The 24,005-nt window shown below is 40.6% G+C and overlaps 1 protein-coding gene across 4 annotated transcripts; it reads right to left on the bottom strand.

The window, feature by feature from the left end:
• Nucleotides 1-1,317: 1,317 nt before the first annotated feature.
• On the bottom strand, nucleotides 1,318-23,841 carry kdm2aa (lysine (K)-specific demethylase 2Aa). Of its 4 annotated transcripts, none has more exons than XM_079463392.1 (22): nucleotides 23,584-23,841; nucleotides 13,594-13,732; nucleotides 13,422-13,500; nucleotides 13,262-13,308; nucleotides 12,990-13,168; nucleotides 12,776-12,882; nucleotides 10,768-10,861; nucleotides 10,439-10,592; nucleotides 10,035-10,150; nucleotides 9,487-9,613; nucleotides 8,840-9,072; nucleotides 8,615-8,692; nucleotides 8,202-8,453; nucleotides 7,731-7,847; nucleotides 7,494-7,580; nucleotides 6,157-6,309; nucleotides 5,797-5,823; nucleotides 4,278-5,395; nucleotides 3,195-3,358; nucleotides 2,865-3,011; nucleotides 2,550-2,765; nucleotides 1,330-2,434 (listed from the first exon to the last, which is right to left on the bottom strand). In XM_079463392.1, exons 1-22 carry the CDS (start codon nucleotides 23,611-23,613, stop codon nucleotides 2,253-2,255), a joined length of 3,846 nt encoding a protein of 1,281 aa, XP_079319518.1. In that variant the 5' UTR covers nucleotides 23,614-23,841; the 3' UTR covers nucleotides 1,330-2,252. The 4 variants fall into 4 exon arrangements, with proteins under 4 accessions (XP_079319520.1, XP_079319519.1, XP_079319518.1 ...); XM_079463391.1 differs by lacking the exon at nucleotides 23,584-23,841 and adding an exon at nucleotides 22,398-23,244; XM_079463394.1 differs by lacking the exon at nucleotides 6,157-6,309 and having other exon boundaries at nucleotides 1,318-2,434.
• Nucleotides 23,842-24,005: the final 164 nt, after the last annotated feature.

Genomic DNA, 24,005 nt, shown 5'->3' with positions numbered 1-24,005 from the left:
ATTGGTCTGGTTGCCTGTCAATCAAACTCTACCAGTCGCAGCGCAATACACGTGAATTTGTTGACTAAATGCCGCCGAATGCAGAAACTTTGTTTGGAAACCATTTCGCACTCTCCCGCAGGCAAGTGTTGCTTTAAATACAACTATAGATCGGTATAAATTATTGTATATAGTAATATGACTTATACACCGTTTACCACAACATGCAATCCTATTCTGATACAGTCATTTTATTATGGTTGTACAAGTATTCAAAAATCACAAATGAGCACCACAAAAAGCTACATCAAACCAAACGTGGAGTGTCATTTCAGCATAATCACATTTAATAACCAAAATAATAGCTACCTGTTCTTAAATGTTTTCTGAACATTCCTTCCAATCCTTGCCAACCTGAAATTAAACAAAGCCCGAAACTCCAAACAAATCTTCAGCTTTGTTTTTGTTGGGCGAGGAAGTTCAGAATCTTCCCGTGTTGATTTTAATGCGGGGTGTGACAGGCCCTACACAAAAATGTGTCCACTTGCTTGTGTGCATCACACTTTATTGTGCATTCTTTCTTTTTCTCAGTGATGAAACTCTGAGGGGGACCATTACCTCACTTTGGATCCAAACATAAGTGACCGCATCCATTTGACATTGACCTGGTAACCAGTCCTCCCATAAACAGTCAATGTTAATAATATAAAAACGTAACTTGATGTATTCCAGACATCAATATACATTTATGGACTATGTGTACAAATAATTTAGATTGAAACAACCAGTCAGGAGTAAAGTTATGTCCAGGTCTCCCTACATTTGTGTAGCGAACAGTCAATTTTTCTGGTGACTTATTTTGTTATACATGGCTTGCAGATATGGAGTCTCACATTATATCATCATAGAATATGGGTTCACATAAAATGTAGTAGCCTACACATTGACTACAGTTATGTGATATGCTGTAGTTTGCATTTTTTTCAACAATTTTTGTGCAATAAATATCTATTAACGTTTAGGCTATTTTATGCCATACACATATGTTGATGGTTTAATCTAATTCAATGGGGGAGGGGGGACTAAAAGGCAGGTTGTGCAGGTTTGCCCTCTGACCACCTCTGATGATGTTCTGACACTGTAGTACGTGAGGGAAACCCAATGTATTTTTGTCATTTCCTTTCTATGCGGATATCTTATTAGTTTGAGGGGATTTGTTGACCTTTTCCACCTTCTACATTTTATAAATTGTTGTACAAAACCTAAAATAGCATAATTGTGAAAACCAAAATACATATTAATAAACCCGTACCATTATGTATTAATTCTATAATCAAAAGTAACGTCAGAAATAACAATACAAGCACAAACTCACTGACTAAAATATCTTTGATGTTTTTTCCCCACATTTTTTATTTCCTGCTTTTCCATGAAAAAACAAAACAAAATGAACATCCACTTTTAAAAGTCTTCAGAAAATAATTGCTATTTTGGTGCTACAAGTTGCATTTAAGTTATAGCTATCCAATGTTAACTAAGCAATTCAGCCAAACATGAACAACCCGTTCCAAAACAGGATGTGAGAATGCAAGTGGTTTGGCTGTGTGGGGTAGCGGCAAGCAGATGAACGAAAACCTAAGAGTGGTTTTAGCAGGAACGAGTAAAAACCCTTTCATTGGTGCGTTATGGTGTGTCCAAAAATGTGAAGTGTGAAAGACTGAAATGTGTGTTCCAAGACAAAAGTCAGTAAGTATGACTGAATTAGTAGGCTGAAGTACCTATTATTCATAATCATACTATGATGGCAAGTGTATGCCACTACATTCTTTGTTCAACAGATTGTGGCAGATGAGAACAAGCAGCATACACCATGAGTCATTATCTTTCTCAACAAACTCCTCCAAAGCCAAACAGGTCCACTGGACCCAAAATCTCACTGGATCTTCTCTTCCCCATTTACTCAATTTAGTGGCAAGCTCATTGGCATAAGCTTTGGGATTCTCCTAAAGAAGTCACTTTGGATTAGGGTGAATGCCCAAAGAAAAAAGCCACACTTTGGATGCGTCTGGATCCATCTCGTAGGTTGTAGGAGAGCAAACCTCCACGCTTCACTCACATTTGTTTATACCCTTCACCTAGATCAGCGGCGGTTTCCTTCAGTCTTTCGCTTATCTTCAGCCTTATCCTCCCATTCAGGCTATTTCAGCCTGTGTTCAGTGGGATGGAGCACTTGTCAGCTCGCAAGGCAGAGCTGCGGAGACGGTTTCTGTACGTTATGATATTCTCTGAATGAGTTTGTCTTCGGTTAGACAGAAGACAGTGCAGTAAGACAGATCAGATATAAAGTTTTCACAGCCGCGGCGAGTCACGTTCTTACATCCTCGCAGGTCCAACAAAGCCAGAGCTGATAATCGCTTCATATATGACAGACAAGCATCGGTCAATTTATTACAACCTAAAGAGAAAAATTACTAAATCAGTGAGCATAAATACTTGCATGTGCCTTTACAGTGTGATGTCATGTTTAAATGGCATTTGACACTATATACAGGGCAGAAGATCAAGGGTACCTGCAAGGTTGAGCTGTCTAAGCGTGTTGCGGGTGTTGCACCCCGAAGCCGTGATCAGGTTGATGGACTGGTCTGTGAGCTCCTGGCAGTGAGACAAATCCAACCGCCTCAGTAAAGGCATATGTCTGACGATCAACTTCAAAGTGGAGTCACTTATATCCAAACCAGACAAGCGTAGATTAAGTAAACTTCTGAGCCGACTGCGACTTTCACTGCCTGCATAGCAAAAGAATGTTAGTAAATGATGAAAAGAAAGCTGGAATAGTTACTTCAGCACACAACATAACCCAAAATAAGTAATAGGCAGCATCTCACCTTGCAGTACTATTAGGTCTTTTATTTGTGTATCTTTGACGCACACTGCCCAACACAGGTCGAGCGTTCGCAGACTCGGACAACTCTGGGAACTTAATGCAGACACGCATAATGACGAACAACCTGACAAAATGAGATCTTTCAGACCTGTGAGAAACAAGCGGAACGAGAGGGGAATATTTAATCTCACCTCTGTGTATCATTGTATTTTATATATTGAAGTACAATATATGTATATAAGTATATATCTGAAGTACAGACCAAAGATTTTCATCCACCACTGGCCAAATCGTGACTATGAAATAGTGACCTTTATTGTGTAAAGTGTACCTGGTAGATGATGGATGAGCCAGGCGATCTGTTTCTTTGATACAGGTGTCCAGGAGAGGTCAAGTGCCACAGGTTGACGTTTAATGATGGCTGAAACACCCTGGGGGCTTAGTGATCGACAGCGGCTCAGATCTATCCGTGTCCACAAGCGCTTGTCACTGCACCTACAAGAGAGAACAAATCATGTAAAATTCGCTTAGTAAAGCAATCAATCAATGCACGATCAAATGTTGACTGAAATTGTATCACCATATCAGCAACTATTTTCATATCGAAAACAAACAACAAGTAAAAAATTATCTGACGTTTTATTTTCCTATAATTTTTATTGTATTTATAAAAACATACATGCAATAATAAAAATATATATAAAATAATTTATTTTCAATTTAAATTATTGGTAAATATTAGGGCTTTTAAATGATTGATCACACGCAGAAAAAAAGTTGTTTACATATGTCTGTGTACAGAACATACAGTATTAATTATGTATTCATAAACACATGCCAGAGGTTGCGCTAAACATTTATATTTTCAGTCACTTTGTTCATAAAAAACCCCACAGATTTTTCAAGTACACAGTTAACGCAGTCATCTACCAGGAAATCTTAGAGCACTTCATGCTTCTTTCTGCTGACAAACTTTATGGAGATGCTTATTTCATTTTCCAGCAGGACTTGGCACCTGCCCACGATTACAAATGTACCAAAAGCTGGTTTAATGACCATGGTGTTACTGCGCTTGATTGGCAAGCAAACCTGCCTGACCCGGTATTGTCAAGAGAAAGATGAGACACCAGACCCAACAATGCAGATGACCTGAAGGCTGCTATCAAAAAACTCAGGCTTCCATTACACCCGAGTTTTACTGGTTTTACTTTCTGAAATGAGTGACAAAAATCAGTGTGTGTGTGGTGTATGTTTTTGTGTATACATACAAAATTAATATTCACAGTACACAGACATATATCATGTGTAAACAAACTTTCATTCTGGACGAGATTAATCGTTTGACAGGCCTAAACATTTTTAATCTGTTAAGATTTTGAAAAAGTCCCCATTTCGTCATAAAATAAACACTCACCATTTGTACCAAGCCTTGCAGACTCTCATACACACAGCCAAGTCAGTCCGACTCAAGTAACGAAACACAGACACCCAAATGTCTTTTTCACAGCCTCGCTCGTTTCCTACATCCCGGAATGATGGGTGAGAGAGAAGTGAAGGAGGAGAGCTGGTGGTGACGGAAGGAGGAGGCGGAGGCGAAATAGAAGAACGAGAAGACATTGAGGAAGGTGATGGAGTGTCTCTCTCTCTGCCATCTTGACTCGAGTTCCGCCTTGTGTGGCGGCCAGGCCCTTTAGACGGAGTCAGTCCATTACCGGAAGGTGTCAAATTGATGTTCTTGAGCCGCGTCCTGGGCAACGTTTTTGTGTTTGGTGTACGGGGAGACATCGCAGCCTCCAGTTTGGGTACGATGGATCCTGGATCACGCTTGGCTTTTGGAGGCCGCTGAAGTGTCACAGTCAGGTAGGAATCATTTAACAGGTCATCGTTCAAATCTGAGACAAGCAGGATGGGTGGATCAGCATCAGAATCTGATTGGTTTTCATCATCTTCATCTTCCTCCCCTCCATCATCCATATCCTCCATGTCCTCATCCTCTCCATCAAAGTCTCGCTCCTCACTGTCGTCGTCTTCATCCTCATCCTCGTAGTCCTCGCCTCTACGTCGTCTCTTTCGTGAACGATGCTCTTTCTCAGATCGGCTCAGATGCCTTTCATCATCACTATCATCCTCCTCATCGTCATCATCTTCCTCGTCGTCATCATCATCATCATCGTCGTCGTCGTCATCATCATCGTCGTCTGATTCATAACGTCTTCGCCTCATATGAGATCCTCCTCTAAGCCTTACCCGACCCCCTCTCTCTCCTCTCGCTCCGAGTCCCCGCCTCATTTTCAGAGAGCTTGTTGCCAGGCTGCCTCCTCCACGATTCCCTTTATGTGTAGAGCCTCTCCAAGCGCCTCGCCTGCTGGCTCCATAACCTCTGCGGGATGACGAGACGCCGCTCCTGGAGTGAATTGACATCTTTTTCCCACTGTCTCCATCATCGTCGTCGCTGCCCGAATCATCATCGTGATCCATGCCATGACGCCGGTAGATCTTAGCCACACGAGGATCAAGAGATGTTTTGCGTTTCTGAAAGTGAGAAGAGACTTGTTACACTTCTTACAACAAACATGTATATCATCTCTGTCCTTCTGAAACCTCAGATTTCTAAATTTCTAAATCTTTTTCAGGGAATGAAAAAACACTGACAACTGTATTTAATCATTTAAAAAGTACAAAGTTGACAAGCACTTTTTATTACTTTTATTGGTTAGATATTTACCAATGCCAAACAGAAAGGATGACAGAATGATTTATTAAGAAATAGGTTTCAGAAGGACCGCAGCGATATTTTACTACTCACGTTAATTTTTTTTAATGAAATTTATTTGTAAGAAGCAACCATAAATGAATAACGATTCACATGTTCAATTGACCAAATTAATACCCACACGAAGTCGATGTTATAAATAAAAAAAATATATACTTACAAGTGTTTTCGCACCCTCTAATTTTATCTGCAGAAAAGAAAAATCACAAACACACATTTAATATGATCTTGAAAAGATACCGCAGCAGCAACACTGAAACACAAAAGCTGAATCTGAAGCCCTCAGTCAGTTCTGGCAGTGATGGGGCACCATGATAATGATACAGGGCAGGGTGGGCCACAGACACAGCAAAAGAAGGCCAAAAACAAAAGGAGGAATAAAGCAGGGGGCATTTAGCGCAAGACAAAGGGCAGAAAAGCTTTGGAAGGAATGTGAAAGTGTAGAGAGGGAGAGAACAGAAGAATGGCAGAGCGGCTGTGCGTGCGGCAGCAGTGGCGTGAGTAAGGCGGAGCCTCTCACCCTCTTCCTGAGCCGCTGCTCAGGGGCCGCTGCCCGTTTCTGGAGCGACCCGTGGGAGAGAGAAGAGGGGGGCCGCCCGACCCCGTGCCATGCCCTGCCCCCAAGCCCCCCTGACCCATCCTGTGCTGTGATGTCATCACCGCTGCATGACGACTGGCACACAGGAAAACAGGCGTTACAGTTACACACATAGACCGGTGTGTGTGTGTGTGTGTGTGTGTGTGTACGACACAGTAAGCTGTCGCCATGCATCTTTTCCCTTGTGATCGAGTGTGTGGATGTGTATGTTTTAGTGTTGTCAAAAATATCTATTTCGATACTGAAAAATCTGAAACCGTTCCAAAACATATGCCCCAGGTATCGACACCATGAGTTCCCACTCTCTCTTTTTTCCAGACAGTGAGATGTCACACACTGTACGTGAACACAGTGAAAACAGAGCCTCGCCTCCTCTCACAGACTTTAACAAGATTTGAACGTCCGCAAATGACCAATGATAGAAAAGATGGCCAGTGCAGAGTCACAGTAACATCTGGCAGTTGGTTCACACTAGTTTACGCTTCCCATAGCGCTGTATGTATGTGCGCTGATCAATAATTTCATCCATTCATTCGCCCTGGTTAAACGTTGTTTATGTTAGAAAGATGGCCAGTACAGAGTCTACGCAACATTTCTCATGTTTAATGCACACGTTTCGGTCTATTTGCACTCAAAGATTTCTTCCACTCGTCTCATTCGCTCCGGTTAAATTGGTGTTTGAAATGATGCTGGTGCGTGTAAAATCTCTGCAACAGTTCTCGTGTTTGATATACGTTTGCACTTCCGTGTTTCCCATAGTGCTCTATGTATGCGTGTTGATGAATGAAACGAGTGGATGAAATCATTCCTATTTATTAATCATCTTTTTATTTTTTAACTAATATTTAAAACTATTCATGTAAGCTCTGGTGCATTAATACCAACATATTCAACTTTGATTTTAAATAATCTAATGTTAATTCTACTAATATTTTTACATTATTTATTAATTGTTAGTTAATGTATATCTCATTGTCTAGTCTTGATCAATTTAACTTAACAATAAGGCGCTAATCTTTTTTTGTTTTATTATGGCAGTTTTTTCCCGTGGTATAGAGAAAGGTTTTGAATACAGATTTTTTTTGAGTATCGAATCTAGAAATTCCAGTATCGTGACAACACTAGTGTGTATGTATTCGGGTTTGCAAAAGCTAGCGTTACAAAAGCTCAAAGCTTCTTTTATTTGTAAGCTCTAAATGAGTCTATTTTTTTTAATACAGAAAACCTGTGTGACCATTTGTGCTGTGTATGTGTGCTACCTCAGACTCTGTGTCTTTGCCCAGAATACATTTGGGACACTCCCAGCAGCTAGGCAGATCTTTGTTCACCACTCCCTCACCTGATACCTGTCAGACAGAGATAACAGCCTGGTCCAAATCTTCTCATGCACATGACTGTCAGCCTCCCTTTTATCCAATTACTGTGTAGTTATTTAAAATGGACAATGACATCAAAAGTATCCACCTATTCTAAGAGGAATGAAATAATGGTTGTACCTTCAGACAGCTAGGATGTGCAATCTGAGCACAGTTGGAGCACTCCATGAGCTCCTCGCCAGTATCCTGGTTTCCGTCTCCACAGATCTCGCATACAGCTGAGAGCGGCAGACCAGGCTATCGAGAGAAAGATGTTAGCATGCAAAGAGAGAAAGGCTTCAAAAGACAACTCGCACAGACAGGATTCTTTTGCTACAGTGAGATTCTCTCATAGACTTCCGTTGATTTATTGGTCACAATTGGCTTCTATTGTAGGAACACAAAACCATTGAGACATTTTTCTAATTTATATATTTTGTGTTCAACAGTCATAAACATCTTTTGAACTACACTAGGCTGATAAAGATGACAGATCTTGATTTTTTAAGGGGAACTATCCCTTCAAAGCTTGATCTTTTTTGTGCCATCATTAACAGCGCTGACCACCAAATATGTGTACTAGTATATTTGCACACACACTCTTGGACTTACAGCTAGGCACTGGCGGAGGACACAGGTCTGTTTGAGCTTGCCAGGCCCACCGAACTTCTTCATGTCTCTGCAGAAGTTGCAGTCACCACACTCTGTGCGCAGACAGGCTTCGCAGCGCTTACAGCGCACACGTCGTCGTCGCAGTACCGACATGTTGGAGGCTGGTTTCACTGGCCGTGCAATCACTGGTGTGGTCGCCAGCTTTGGACGGATAACAGGTGGAGGGGGAGGAGGAGGCTGATACCAGGAGGGCTTAGGAGAAGACAGACGAGATAAGAATGAGATTTAACTGAACCCTCGCATACATTGTGTTTTTGTTAAAATTGTAAAAAATTGAAAATGTTGTTATAGTTAACCACACCAGAGGTGTATTCATCTGACTTAAAAACAGGAGTTTCATTCAGTGATCTTACTCTCTTCGGCCATCTGACAATAGGTTTTCCAGTGTAGGAGAGTTTGGGGGTGTCATTGGCATGTTCTTTCAATAACGCCTGAAAGGGAAAAATAAACATTCATTGCACCCACAACTAGACACATAACATGAACTCATTCCAACAACAACAACTTGCATCTCATGTCGACTCGTGAAACAGCTTCACACAAGTAAATGCATCAAAATAACCATGTAGAGTGCTGACCCGTATGTCGTGCAGCAGGGCGGCAGCGTTGTGTATCCCTGAAGGCACACATTTCTTATGTGCAGGCAGAGCCTCCAACCTCCCCACCAGGTTCCAAAGCCCCTCCAGTTCTAAAGGTGTCAGGTGAACCTTCACCCCTGGTCCAGTGGGAGGAGATGGAACATTGCTGTCATCTCTCTCCTCCTTAGCATAGCCATTTAGTACCTCACAACCTGAGCTTTCCTGCTTGTAGCCTGTGTATTAAAATCAGAGTGGTAGAGAGTTTAAAGGGACAGTTCACCCAATAATGGAAAGTCTGTTCTCAATTACTCACCATCTTGTCAATTCAAAACTGTTTGACTTTCTTTGGCAGAACACAAAAGATCATATTTTTTATAAAGTTCCGAACAACAGCAGCACCATTCCCTTCTATTTTAGAGACACAAAACCAGTGCAAGTGAATGGGTGTAGATGCTGTTCGGTTAACAACGTTCTTTAAAATATCTTCTTTTGTGTTCTGAAGAAGAAAAAAAGTCAAACAGGTATGAAATGACAAGAGGTTAAGTAAATGACAGAATTTTAATTTCAGGGAGAACAATCACTTAAGGGCCAATTTGGGCTTTTAAGCAGCCATATTGCAAAATTTAGGAGGATGTGAATCTACTCACCGATCCCAAGAGAGTATTTCTGGTACTCGGGGATGAGGTGGGAGGTGTTGGTTAGACTGTAAAGATAACGCTCCAACACATACCAGCCCATCTCGTAAAAGAAGGGATAACGAAACTTCACTGGCACCTGGAGGAGAGAAACCAGAAGAAAGCATTATTAATAGTCTCCAAAAAATGCATCCTTGGAGTGAACCTTATGAAGAAATATCTGGGTCACGTTGAACCACATAAATATCAGACATCTTTACAAAAAATATTAGCACAATTAAGCTTATTTCCGTAAAAACACCCCTATATAAATACTTAATATATATAGATTTTTTTAAGCTAATCACAATCAGACAGCAAACCTAATTTATATGTATTAGGTTTTTATTTATGCATCACCGGAATGCTTTTCATTTATTTGATGATGAAACATGACCTGAAGAGGTTATGTTAGATTCTCCCAATTACATTTGAAACTAATGTTTGTTTTGTTAATAAGGGCTTTTTAATTATAATTTAACAATAAACACCGTATGCTCTATAGCGAGTGTGGGACTCACCCGTGTCCTGTCCTCAATGCTGGCGATATGCAACTGCGTGGGGATGTTAAAACTGTGCAGGAAATTTCCTCCAAACACAAGCGTGTCCACAGGTGTGTAAACCGCATGGATCCATCCTAAACAAAGATTTATAAAGATATAAACAAATGCACACAGATTCGAAAAATTAACCTCACAGATAAGTGTCATGTCAAGTCCAAACGTATCGCCAAGAATAAATAAATACAATATCACAATCTTAACATTTGTTTATGCCAACAATCTTGTGAGTTTTTGCAGCATTACAGGGCTGTAACTTCTCTGGCATTTTAAAGCACAATACACGGTCTGCATGGTAAAACCTTCTTTGTGAGCATCATCATCTTTGATGGATTTTTACTGGGAAATGATTTTAAAGTGCTTACCTGATGGTATAATAAAAGTGGAGCCCTGCTTAAGCTTAATCCTCTGGCAGTCAGTGGCCCTGTCACCGAGGAAGATGTCCCCTTGTTTCCCTGACAACACCCAGTTCTCATATAGCTCCAGGTTTTGTGGTGTGGGTGGGATTAACCAAAACACCTATAGCAGAAACACCAGTCAGCCAGTCATATTTCAGATAATCATATGAGAGACAGAGAAAAGCGAGAGAGCTTCACTAAAACCAAGCCTAGACTTTTGATATTCTGAACCAAAAATGTTTTCAATCAGTTCATGAATGCAACACACATCAAAAGATCCTGCTATGTTTACTGACCTTGCATCCCCGCAGTATGTGATACCAGACAGAAGTGCCGCCAAAGTCTATGTGGAAATCGGTGAAACAGCCCTGCACACTCATTAGGCAGTACCTGCACAGAGAACACAGAAAAGATTTAAAAAACAAAAGATGGCTAAAGAGGACTGTGAGACAAATGAGACATCAAGATAATAAGAAAAAGGATCGATAAGATAAAAGAAAGGAAGGAAGAGTCAGAATATGACTTTAAAGTTCCAGGGTATGAAATTTAGCAACATCTAGGAGTGGATTTGCGAATTGCAACTAACAGTGCACTCCACCCCGATTCCGATACCTGAATTGTAAGTATCGTCCGATGCCGATTAGAGGCTGACATTTTTTGGGGATACCAGTGGGTCACAAATGGGAAACAAAATCACTATTAATCACATTACAGGAAAAATGTCAGCGGGAGTGGGCGGGACCGGGAATACACAAATATACCTTTGATACAAGTAAACATATAATCTTATGTTTGTTTTAGCCCGCATGAACTCTGTAAGGTGCCCGTTAAACACAGGGCTCACCAATAATGCTCAAGACAGCTGACAAATCTGTGACTATACCGATCAGCCAAGTGCTACATCGTCATGAAAGGTTATTATTAGCAAGTGTTATAAGCTTTAATATCTGAAAGAAAACTGAATTTGGTTCTGTGAGTGTACAAATAAGGCATCGCATGTTTAAAGTTTGAATGCATGTTATCAACAAGTATCCCTCTAGAGGATTTTAGATATTTTGGTGGCCCTCGCTTACAAAAAGGTTGGAGACCCCTGGTGTAGACTGATCTGGCAAACATCAAAGTCAAAATCCCTCTGTCGTGCTCACCGACATTTCTGGCGGGGTCTTACTGTATTTTTACTGATTTCAACGAGTCATTCTTCTAGGATTGGAACAGGACGGGATTTTGGGATGGGAATTACATTTTGGGAGAGGTTTGAAAATCCCCTCCTGTGTCACACTCCAATACCAATCCGATTCTAGTACTGCTTTTTCCTGATCAGTGTAGAATTGCATGCATTTTACTGTATTGAACAAAACGAACACATTTAAGAAAGTCGCCTGAACATAATGATATATGCGTTATAATGTAGTGCAATAGCTTCATAATTATTCTCAAAGTAAAAACACTCCTAAAGTACAGATACTTGAAAAATTTACATGAGTAAAAGTTAGAATACGTCACTACTGTACATCTTTGAAGGTCGATCAACGCTTTATTTTACTAATGTTGGAACGCTGCATGCATTTCACTAAGGTCGATCGACGCTTTAAAGATATACTGTGTATAAACACTAGTGAAATAAAGCATTGAACGACCTTCGTGAAATGCATTCAAATATATTACTGAAATACTTCGATATGCGATAAAGGGCTCACAATACTGATAATATCACAATGCTCAAATTCTGAGATAATCGATATCTTCCTTGACAACCCTTTAACGATACATCATGATATCTATGACTATGAAAACAAAATGTTATATGTAGAAATGTAGCTGTTTATACAATTTCTTTATGGAGTTATGTGTCAGTTCGCAAAGACAAGCTTATGATTTAAGCTTAAATGTTTAATTTACTACTCATGTGTTGTAATGCGTTATTAATTTATCTACGGAGAAACTTTTTGTGCACTGAAATAAAGTGACAAATCTTAACCTTTTTAATGGGCATTTTGTTTTCATAGAGTCATAGATATCATGATGTATCGTTAAAGGGTTGTCAAGCAAGATATCGATTATCTCAGAATAGGAGCATTGTGATATTATCAGTATCATGAGCCCTGTATTGCGTATCGAATCATATCGTATTGTACCCTATGATTCCCATCCCTAATAGAAATAAAGCATTATGTTCTCATTACCTTAGAATGAGCTATTACATAGTTATGTATATTAAATTGAATTCCTGTCAATAGATGCTCCAAAAAATTACACATTGGATCATAAATTGATATTATATAGTAAGATGCCAGAAACACTTACTTTTGCACTTTTGGGTACTGCATCTCCATAATGGAATTTGTGGAATCTCGCTGTCTTTCCTTTAAGTGTCGTGGCCACATGTTATCCACCCAGTCAATCATGTCCACCTATCACAACAGAAAAAACATGGTCCATGAAGCTGATTGATAAGCGTTGGTATATACTAGTTTAAAGTGGTTTGTTGCCCTAGTTAATACATAATATATGTACTAACCGTTGCAGGTCTCGTGACAAGACTCTCTAGTTTAGTGTGGCTAAATTCAAGGCTGATAACATTGTAAAGTTTGTCTCTCTGGGAAGCCGGAGTCTCATAGTATCGACACCACTGGGCCATTGACATCTCAGTCCCCTTCTGAGTAGTCACGTCCATTACATCAATTATGCGTCGACTTCCTGCGAACAGATAACAAAAGGGATTCAAATCAGTTTTAAGGGCAAATATGGCATAGTTTAGTCAACATAAAATTCTACTACAACAAAACTTACCTACAAACATCTTTACATCACTCACACCGAAGTCTGCATCTGGCATTCTGGAAATGTACACAGAAATGCAGATGAATAGAAAATGCTAAACATTTCGCTAAACACAAGTAATAAAAATGGAAAATTAACTTTTTTTAAAACAATGACGACAATCTCTTACACAATGCCAAGCCCGTCAGGTCTCTCAAAGACGATGGGGTCTCTGAGCCCTCCTCTCTGGATGTACTCGTAGGTGAAATCTGAACAAAACAAGAGATGAAAATAAACAAATAAACACACATTGTGCCATGTTTAAAAATTCTAGCTGCAGTAATGGTCTGTGTGTGTCTGACCTTTGCCCTCCATGCGTTTGACCCTGTCGGAGCTGAAGCGGTCACAATGCAGCTTCTCCTCCAGATCAAATGTCCTCTTTCCATCGATCTCATCATCGGAGATGCCATCATCCTGGTAACGTCGCCGTGTGCCAGACCGCTGCAACAAAAAAAATACAAAAAATAAAACAAATCGATCTCAGTAGGAGATCAGTGATTGTCTGCTTATTTAAAAAGTGTATACGCACCACGTTAGTCACTTTACATAGCTGTCCGCTCTTACACTACCATTAACTTGTTAAAAATAGCATGCCTTAATCCAAGTTTAAATGTTTATTTGACCAAGGGTGTTAGAGTAACATGGTAGCAAAAAATTGGAATGCAATCCTACGTTTGCCAGATCTTCAAAGCACATGATGACATCAGTGCGCTTCTAGGGGCAGCCCTGCCGCATCGGCTTCATTGTGTACCGGACGCAGAGCTCAGATTTCCCAGTGGTGCAGACAAACCTGGGTTCTTGCGACATTGCAAAATGATTAATTTGTCTTCCATTAAGATCAAATTCGGTATACACCTTAAATGGAAGAAATGCCAAAGAGCCTAGAACGTGAATAGAAAGCGCATCAATTAAGGATCACTGGACAAAGTGTAAGCGCTTTGCATTCATGTTCCGGGCTTCTAATTTTATTGCCATAATATGCTTATTATATGGTGTATAACGAAAATGTAGCGTTTTGGAGTGTCACATGGATTTGGTCGCATTATGGGGAAGGCGGAGCTCCGTGTCTTCTGCGAAGCCGGTGAGCCAGTCTTTATTAAGAAGCACACTGATGGATCCAAAACAGTGCTATTTTTGTTGTTATTGTATTGTATTTTTCTATAGAACATATGACCATGCCGTTGCCGGATGACAGTGGATGCCGGAAGAGACATCGAAAGCGGAAGTGGCGCAAACATGCTGGAGCCTGTGCTAGGCACAGGCTAAAACAAACCCTAGCCAGCCAGCTCTCCAATGTCTGCTACCTGGACAATAAACTGGACTTCTGGTACACGGTGTAAGTTTAGAGACTGTTGTGTCTTTGTTTTCACAGACGTGGCTCAGCAACAGAGTTCCGGACACCGCCATTCAGCTAAAAGACTAGCCACTTAACTTTGTGCCATAAGGCTCGTGTCAGTGGCTTATGTGTCTATAACATGGAATGGTGCAAGAACTCTGTGATAGTTTCTAGTTACTGTCCATCATATGTGGATCTTGAAACTGTTAGATGCAGACCATTTCATTTACACGGGCAATTCTATCATTGTAACAAGAGTGTACATTTCAGCTAGCGCTAATGCTAAGGAGACACTGTGAGCTGTACGGGATAATCAGTGAACTGCAGAACACACACCCGGATGGACCGTTCTTTGATGCTGGAGATTTAAATCACACAAATCTCAAGTCAGTGCTCCCTAAATTTCATCAGTATGTGGACTTTGAGATCCAGGGTGTTTTCCCTTTTCGTTGCAATTACATATAGTCATTTAGCAGAATCCAAAGCATGTTACAGAGAGTTCAGGGAGCAATAAAGCGATGTGTCATACTCCTGATGGGGTGTAGGAGTGTAGGATGGTGTGAAAGTATGCCAGTGCAGATCCAGTGATAATCCTGTGGGAGAGCATTAGTGACTTGAATCTAATACAGGCTTCAACCAGTCGCCAGTGGAGAGAGATGAAAAGGGGTGTCATGTGCCCTTTTGGGCTCTTGGAAGACAAGGCGTGCTGCTGCATCCTGGACCAGCTGGAGTTGTTTGGTAGCCTTTGCAGGAAGACCACCAAGGAGAGAATTGCAGTAGTCCAACCTTGAGATTACATGGGCCTGGACAAGGAGTTGTGCCACCCACATGGTCATTGAGAAGGGGTCCTGGCGGTTTTGGAAGGAGTGATTGTTGTATTGCCAAGTTGGATGGTGAGATTGTGTTGCACCGTGTGCCGGAAATACAAGTAGTTCGGTCTTGGCAGGGTTCAGCTGGAGGTGATGCTCTTTCATCCAAGCTGAGATGTTTTACACAAACCTTCCTGGTGTGTACCGGACGGAGTAGACGTTCTTAAGGACACCTCGACTTAAAAAAATCTGAGGTCGCACCGGTGCGACCAGCCGTTCGACGGAGAAAAAAAGTCTCCGCGACTCAAGTCTCCCTGTCACACATAAGTCCCATTACGTGGTCTAAACCAATTAGAGATAGTGTAGGGCGGACCCCCCTCTGATTGGCCGTGGTCCAGATGGTCCTGTACGTGCGTTTACATTTGAAATCGCGAGTGGTGCAATCAGACAGCGATAGAGGTGAGTAGAAAAGATGAAAAGAACGATTGAAAACCTTTTCGATAAAACTCTGTGCAATAATCTTAAACATTGCTCTGACACGGAGCCATCAACCTCCCAGGTTATGTCAAGCATTGGTCCGAAGACGGTGTCAGTACACGATCCGTTCCACCTGCACGATCCGTTCGCGCATGCGCACCACGACGTTGTAGAAACCGCTCATGCGCAAATGATGATTTAGTTGTGCAATGATTTACGACACTGCACGATCTGTTCCACGCTTGCGCAGCTTTGTTTTACTTTGTTTATATTTTACTGTTAAATTAAATACAATACTCAATTTACTTCGCTGCTGTCCACCAGTTTGAAATACTGTAATGTTTCCCCTGACCTTGTAGTTCTTTCTTCATGTAAATTAATATAGTCTAGTTAGACATATGTGTTATGTTCCTTATTGGCTTCTGTAAACGCCATTGAAGGGATTATTTTACTAGTTTAGATTAAATGGATAGATATATTAGCCTATATAGACCCATACTAATAAATTACTACATTTAAAGTTAAGTAGTATTATCAGAATTTAATAAAAAACGACAAAAACCGTCTTTGACAATACTACTGAACTCAGATCGAATCACTGTAAGGTAAATAGACATGCCATACAGCAATGAATCGCAAAATGGAGTTGAGGAAACTGAAGATTTGCAGTCGATAAAAATACTTTATTCCACATGTAACCAAAATCATCCATGTTCATGTAACAACTCTATTATTTTGGATTGACCACCACATAAACACATAGTAACGGTAACGTAAGCAACATTTAAAAACATAAAAACAGACTCGCCGTGAACGGTTCAACTATGTAACGTTAGCCTACAAAACAAAAAATATGCTGCCAGTTGTGCCACCTGGCCGTCAAATGTTTCATCGCCTGCGTCACGGTACCAATAGTGTAGGAAAACAATGACGTTTTCTAATACGTAATTACGCGCATGCTCAGAACGGATCGTGCAGGTGGAACGGATCGTGTACTGACACCGTACATGGCATTCCTAATCGACGGAGACACAGATTTTGTAAATGTATCTAATCCAACTGAAATGTATTTCAGTTCAGTGAAGCATACTTTTTCAGTAAGTTACCTTTCTTTGGTAAAAAACTAAATTTTTACCAGATTGTTAGTTAATCATTAACAAGTCAATATCGCCTAAATGGGATCCGGTCGAAAAATTTGGGTGCACCCAAATTTTATGCTGGTGCACCTAAGAAAAAAAATTAGGCGCACCAGTGCAACCAGTGCAAAAAGTTAGTCTAGAGCCCTGTTAGGGAGGCTGCAACTGACTGCGACTACACCAACTTAAGAGTACACGGCATCAGTGACCAGCTACATCAGCAAGTGCATTGATGATGTCACCATCTCCAAGACCATGCCTACACGCCCCAACCAAAAACCATGGATGACTGCAGAGATGCACGCGCTTTTAAAGACTTCACCTTCAAAGCAGGGGACAAGGTGGTCCTAAGAGCAGCAAGGGCCAAACTGTCACAGGCCATCAAAGTGCCCACACGCCCAGAAAATCCATAATCACTTAATGGACAGCGGTGACTCAGGGCACATGTGGCAAGGCATCAAAGCCATGACTAACTAAAGGACATCGTCACCTGCCTGTGTCAGTGATGGTTCCCTACCAGACGCACTGAACAGCTTTTATGCTTAGTTCGATATGTAGAACGACGTGACACCCAAACTCCCCCCCTCTATAGCTCTAGTCAAAGTTAACCCACAGAAAGCTGCTGGCCCAGACAACATTCCTGGATATGCTAACCAACTGGCAGACATTCTTACTGACATCTTCCCACTTGTTTTAAGGCCACTAACATTGTCCCAGTGCCAAAGTCTGCTGTGTCCTGCCTCAATGATTACCGCCCGTTGCACTCACACCCATCATCATGAAGTGCTTTGAAGGGCTTGTCATGAGGCACATCAAGACCATGCTGTCCTCCTCACTGGACCTGCTGCTGGACCGTGTTGGGTCTAATCAGTTGAAACAACGAGGCGTTGGTCCTCCCCTGGTCCCTCAACACTAGCTCTATCACCAAGAAGGCCTAGCAGCGTTTGTTCTAGGGCTGGGCAAAAAATAAATTGATTAACTTTTTTTAAATGCATCGATTTAATATTGATTCTCAAAAGCCATGAATCCATTTTTTTTCTTTCATATTCCCCAAGCACTGAACATTCATTAACGTGAAAAAGTGCACATGTGCAAATCAGTTTATGTAGTCTGTGTGTTTATGTCTCATGTATAGCACCTCAGACTTTTGTGAGACCAGTACAAAAGAGAAAAGGTTTAAATAAGTGACATTTGTTTAGTTATAATTATTATTTCTACTTTTCAGTCACAAAGTTCTTCAATTTATGAGTTGTTTAGGTGAGAGAAGTGATGATTTACATTGCGTCTGCCAAATGCCTAAATGTATTTATCCAAAGCGACTCACATTGCATTATCCTATACATTTATACATGGGTATCTGCAATACCCTGAGATCGAACCCACAACCTTGCGTTGTTAAAGCCATGCTCTTACCACTGAGCTACAGTGTCAATTATAGTTTGTGGATAGGAAATCAGTATAGGGAGGTTTATTTATAAAATCGGACACTGCCAAAAAAAAATTTTAATCGCAATCGGTGCAGCTCTAAAGATTCAAGGTTTGAATTACACAAAATATTTGTTTGTCAACTCAGCCAGTGATGAAACCTTGCAGTAAACAGCTTTGAGACAATAAAATATCTCAGCTGGATCAACATCATGCTAAAGATGCTCTATTGTCATTATATTTTAAGCAGAGTTGTTTCAATTGTGTTCCAACAGAAAAACCCTCTCTACAAAGTCTTTAAGTCCTGCAAAACCGTGGCAACAACCTAAAATAGCCCTGCTGTTAGGCATATCTTGACACTGCATTGTGTTCCAATCGTTTCAGCTCAGCCAAACTGCTTAGGACTCAATAATACAACATCTTATGCATAACCTTCTATAAACCGGTTTACTATGATCAAACAGCCTTTCTAAGACTTAAGTTAGTCAAATTTGAAAACATGTAGTTTTTTCAGATACAGAAGTGGCATAAAATTTGGGTAAATTTACATCTTAGCTATTCGTTCAAATATAATTGCATTTGGTATAATATTGCACACAACATATGTGCAAAGCTATTCCCTGTTATGCTGTAGTTTCTCTATTTTGCCATATAATTTTGTCCAATAAATGCATAAATTTAGTGTTTTGTCAGATTAAAAGGTGTGTATGGTAAAAAAAAATCAAAAGGAGGCATTAAAAGCAAATTTGGCACTTTGACGCTTCTGTACCTAGTATCTGAATAACAGAAAAAAAGCAGCATATAGGTTGCATAATGGCTGAAATGTACCAATACACTTTTACAAGGACAGGTGAACTAAGCACGTGATATAAGCATTCACTCAAAGAAAAGAACAGGACCATCCTGTGTTCGCCCTTGTCTGTGCCCTTAATGTCTATGGTGATGCAGAACTGCTAGCCACTCACAAGCCTTGTCGTCATACCCTCTCGAACACAATGCCAAAAAACAGGGGGGTGAAAATTGATTAAATGAATTGGGCATGACTTTGCAGTATCTTAAGAAACCTGCCACTGTTGCTAATCCTCGGCATATACTCTTTCCTATGCAGAACTGATCACGTGGATCCAAAGAAACATTTAAACGTATTCTAAATGATATGCAATATCTTAAAGCAAATCCCAAAACTAAGTCTCATTTACTCATCCATATACTCAACGTTCATTGCTTATTTTACGCACTTTAGGTACAGGTATATGACAGAAAACCACACAGTCCCTTTTCTACAGCACTCTGTTTATAATCTTATAGTCAAGCAAGGGGTTATGCATTTTGCAAGTCTTCATTCAAAGTTTGTGGTGATGAAGCATCATCCATCTGCATTATATATTTTGTATTGTTGTTAAACAGCGGTTATGTCTCTGCTTGTTATCTCAAATCATATGAAGTTGTAATTTAAAAAATAATACATTATTAAAATGTAATTTTTTTTGTCTGAAGACCATTGTGTTCTGTTCTAGTATAGCTGTCTTTAAACGCAGGACCCGGTTTCATCTGAGTGTACCCCCTACTCCCCTTCCTAATTGGGCTACAAAGATATAAACACCCCCCTGAAAACAATATTAACATATGACCAAAAGATGTTAAATTCACAATTATCGTGACTCCATGATTACTGGAATCTTCTTGCACTTCCCATGCACTCGGCTGGCTACTTGTGCCCATCCCTAGTCAATGATGCTGCATTTTTCAGTTCTCTGGGCATCACACAAGGATGTCAGTCTGCCTCTATCAAATTTCGTAGTTCTTCTATTCATAACACAAATGCTCATATGACTAAAGCCGAAAATGGGCATTTAAAATGAAATTCATTTCGCTAAGATTTACCATTAGCCCTCCTGCACCGTGTCCCCATTTGGAACCAATAAGGTTTCACTAGGACAAAACACAAACAAACATTGCAGTTCAAATGAACGGAAGTGAAATTGAATTCAAGATAAAAAAGGGATGATACAACTGATGCTAAAAGAACCTCAAACAGGTTTTTCTATTCTCTAACCCAGGTATTCATCCACCCGCTTTCTTTTCTTTCCATCCTCTCCAAGCAAGGCCCTAGACTGCAGTGCGCTTTGAGAAGCCCTCATCGAGGGCAATGAGACGCTACACACCTCGCACCTTCAGTGTCACATCTTCATCCATGATCTTCCTCTTTCTCCCCCTCCGTCTCATCAGCAACACTCCCCCGTCCACGAGCGTCAGAATCTCTTGTCTGTTCTCCATCCCTGTGCTTCTTGCTCCCTTTCAAAATGAGAAAATCTGCCGTCTGTTCTCTTCGGTCATGCTTCGCCTCTGCAGTGCCCCCTCCCTCTCTCCTCCCCATTTACACATGTCTGCTCACATGGTCTCCTAAACCAATCCGATCGTTTGTCCTACACTTCCCCCGTATCTTCAAAAACAGGCAGACTGCACACATCAATCCTTCCAACCCTACTTTATGCACCATCAGCACCATAAGGTTTCTTACGAAAACAAATACAGATGCAAGTATTCTTAAGACACCAACAATCAAACAGTGCAAATTAGTCTAACATTAGGCTAGGGATGAAGCAAGTCAATCTAAAATAATTTACACTACACTGGTGAGACATATAAGCCTAAAATTAAAATAAACCCGTTTCTATCCAGTCGAATACAAAAAGTGTAAGCAGGGCTTGACAAATGACTGCCCAGGGCCAGCATTGAAGATCATCAGGCCAGTTCAGAGAACTATCACTTGCCCGATCAGGCTAGTGCTGTATCGTCATGGAAAATTATAATTTGTACGTTTTTAAGACTTGCCTATTGAAATTTTCCTAAGATGCAGCAAAAGAGGACTGGATTCGGTTCTCACATGTAGTAGGGCTCCTCGGTTATGACACAAATCATAATAGCGATTATTTTGGCCAATATTGAGATCCCGATTACTCATGCACCTTTAAAACAACAGAGTTTAAAATCCAAGTTCTTTTTATTTCTAATTTATTTTTGTTAAATTCAAAGGAATAGCACAGCTGAACCACTGTAAAGGAAATGTGTGCGCTGTTGATTTATACTACCATAAAAGAGAGGATCCTTGCTAAATGGAATATGGCACAAAAATTTTGGAAGATTGGAATCACTTGCCCGACCGGGCATGTCAAAAAAATCCTTTGTGTTGTGCCCTGGATGGGGCTGCCAGCCAGTGCCAAAAAGGAAAGGGAAAAAGGACAGGGCCAAAGCTGTCAATTAAATCAATAAAACAGCAAAGGGCTAAACAGAAACACAATGGTACATGTGATGTGGATTGAGCAAAATGTTTGATAACGATGTTATATAGTGTAATGCTGAACCTTTACACACACACATCATTTTCATTGTGTACACCATGTATTGATTCAACAAATTAGTAAGAATAGAACCCTATAAAGAGAGATCTAGCGCTTTAAAGCAAACATTTATCAGATGTCATTCATGCTTTCCATGGGACCTGGGGCCGGTGGCATGAACTGCTTAGACAAGTCTTACGAGTTAACGTTAGTCATCAAATGTTTTTCTTCGAGAATGTTCATAACTTAAGTCAGTTAGATAAAAAGGTAGCTTGTCCAATTAAAATAAAAAAATAAGACCGATAGATTTTAACTAATTGCTAGTCAGAGAGACAAAGTTTAGTTAATTTAGCAGCCATGTTAATGCAACTGGCCACTGATCAGTCACTCAGAGAAAAGATTTTGAGACAATCTCAATGACAGCTTTAAGATCGTATTTTGACGCAACACGTCCTCAACACAATGTTTCTGAAACGTGCAATACAATTCTCATCTCAGTGAGAATAAAAGCATAAGAAAACACAGTGTACTATATAATGTACGTTATCGCGCAAGCAACGTTATCTACAAAGCTACACTTACCAATCGCTTGCTGTAGCGCGGGTTGGACTCGTCCATTGTCAGACAGGAGACTCGAGCGCTGCCCGCAGCAGCACTGGCGCGTGCCGATCCTGCGAGCGCACTTCTGTTCGTTAATTCCGTTTAGTAGAAAATCACTTTACTACAGGCTCCGTTAAACCGAAGTACGGTTCTTTAGACGAATACAGCACATAACGTTACTACAATAAAACGGAGTTTAAATTGTTTTAAAAAGAACTCGACACACACTTCGTTAATATAAACTTGAACATAAACACTACATCCGTATTACGTTTAATTCTCACGACCGATAACTAGAAAAGGCAGGCTGTAATAAAACATGTAATATCGATGCTAATATGTCAAGCTAAGCACCGCGAAGTAGAGAATGAACGAGCATCAGCATGAGCTAACCATCCGCTAACGTTGACCAGCTCAGAAAAAACTCCGCCGTAGAACAAATAAAAATACATAGCGATATAGGGCCTTGATTATACATACGTCTTGTATGTAAAGTCACATCTCCTATTTCAATGTAACATGAAGAGTGAGGCAAGAAGGAGCGTATATTTTTCGAGCAACGTAAGCTAACAGTCGATCAAGTTTTAAATAAAACCAAATTTTCACAACACTTAAACTCGGAATCACAGTGGGGGAAATCCGGTCGTTAAAATAGTCCTCGTTTACTGTGTAGTATTACAATGTTTAGTCCGGCTACGCTTCTCTGTGAACTTTTCTGTTCTGAGTGAAAGTAAGCATTATTAAAACGGCTCCACTGTGTGAATTCACGCCAAAGTTAATTCAGTAGATCGTTCGCCGCCATTTTCACATCGTCACAAAAACACAACGCAGTCAGTCCCGCCTACTTCAGGTATAATATCCAATTACATACGAACGTGACGAAATCTTTTTAACCTCATTGGCTATTATTGATGTCACTTCACGGAGTGGCGGAAGCGAGAGGCCAATAGCTGCTCACGTGACAAATCTCCCATTGGTTGAGGCTACACGCCGGTCAAAATATCGACAAAAAGATTGGTTTACATTTTACTTTACTTTACACGGTTAGCCAATCACACAAAATAGTGATACTATGCTAATAGTGAACCGAATTCATACCACAAAAATAATGCGAGTACTTCCGAGCAACGCGCTGTTTTAATGGGATTAACAAAGCAGATACAGTTACCTTAGATCTTCCGAGGCTTGCCCAGTCCATGTCAGCATATGAGCTTTCCTTGGCGCCGTCTGGTGAAATAAATCTACATTTTCCTCCAAATTAGCCCGCTAACAAAGAGTAACGTCACAAAAGGTCATACGCTCGTTGGCGTTTGTTTGAATCCAATAAATCGAAAACCCTGAAGTGTTGAACACAGTGAAATTATCATCCGTGACCGACCACAGGTAACTCCACATGGTGGTAAAACTTTTCATTTAACACAAGGGTAAAAGATCAGGAAGTAGGCGCTGGTTGGTTATTAGCGTATTAAGCCGCTGATTGGATCGGACCTCCGTCGATAACTGCAACAGGGAGGCTCAGAGATGACGTCATTTTAATGCAAAACCCGGAAGCGAGTTATAATTTTGGGACTTCCGGTTCCATCGCTGCGA

This window comes from Barbatula barbatula (genome assembly GCF_947034865.1).
Source record: "Barbatula barbatula genome assembly, chromosome: 8".
Taxonomy (NCBI): Eukaryota; Metazoa; Chordata; class Actinopteri; order Cypriniformes; family Nemacheilidae; genus Barbatula; species Barbatula barbatula.
This window is presented reverse-complemented; position numbering and strand designations above follow the sequence as displayed.

What these genes read in the sequence shown, in the direction of transcription:
- kdm2aa (XM_079463391.1), bottom strand. Translation starts at nt 22,433, where the DNA reads ATGGACGAGTCCAACCCGCGCTACAGCAAGCGATTG. An exon ending in CAAACGCATGGAGGGCAAAG is followed by an intron (nt 13,501 to 13,593) that starts GTCAGACACACA and finishes TGTTTTGTTCAG; the next exon opens with ATTTCACCTACGAGTACATC. An exon ending in TAGAGGGTGCGAAAACACTT is followed by an intron (nt 5,396 to 5,796) that starts GTAAGTATATAT and finishes TCTCACTTTCAG; the next exon opens with AAACGCAAAACATCTCTTGA.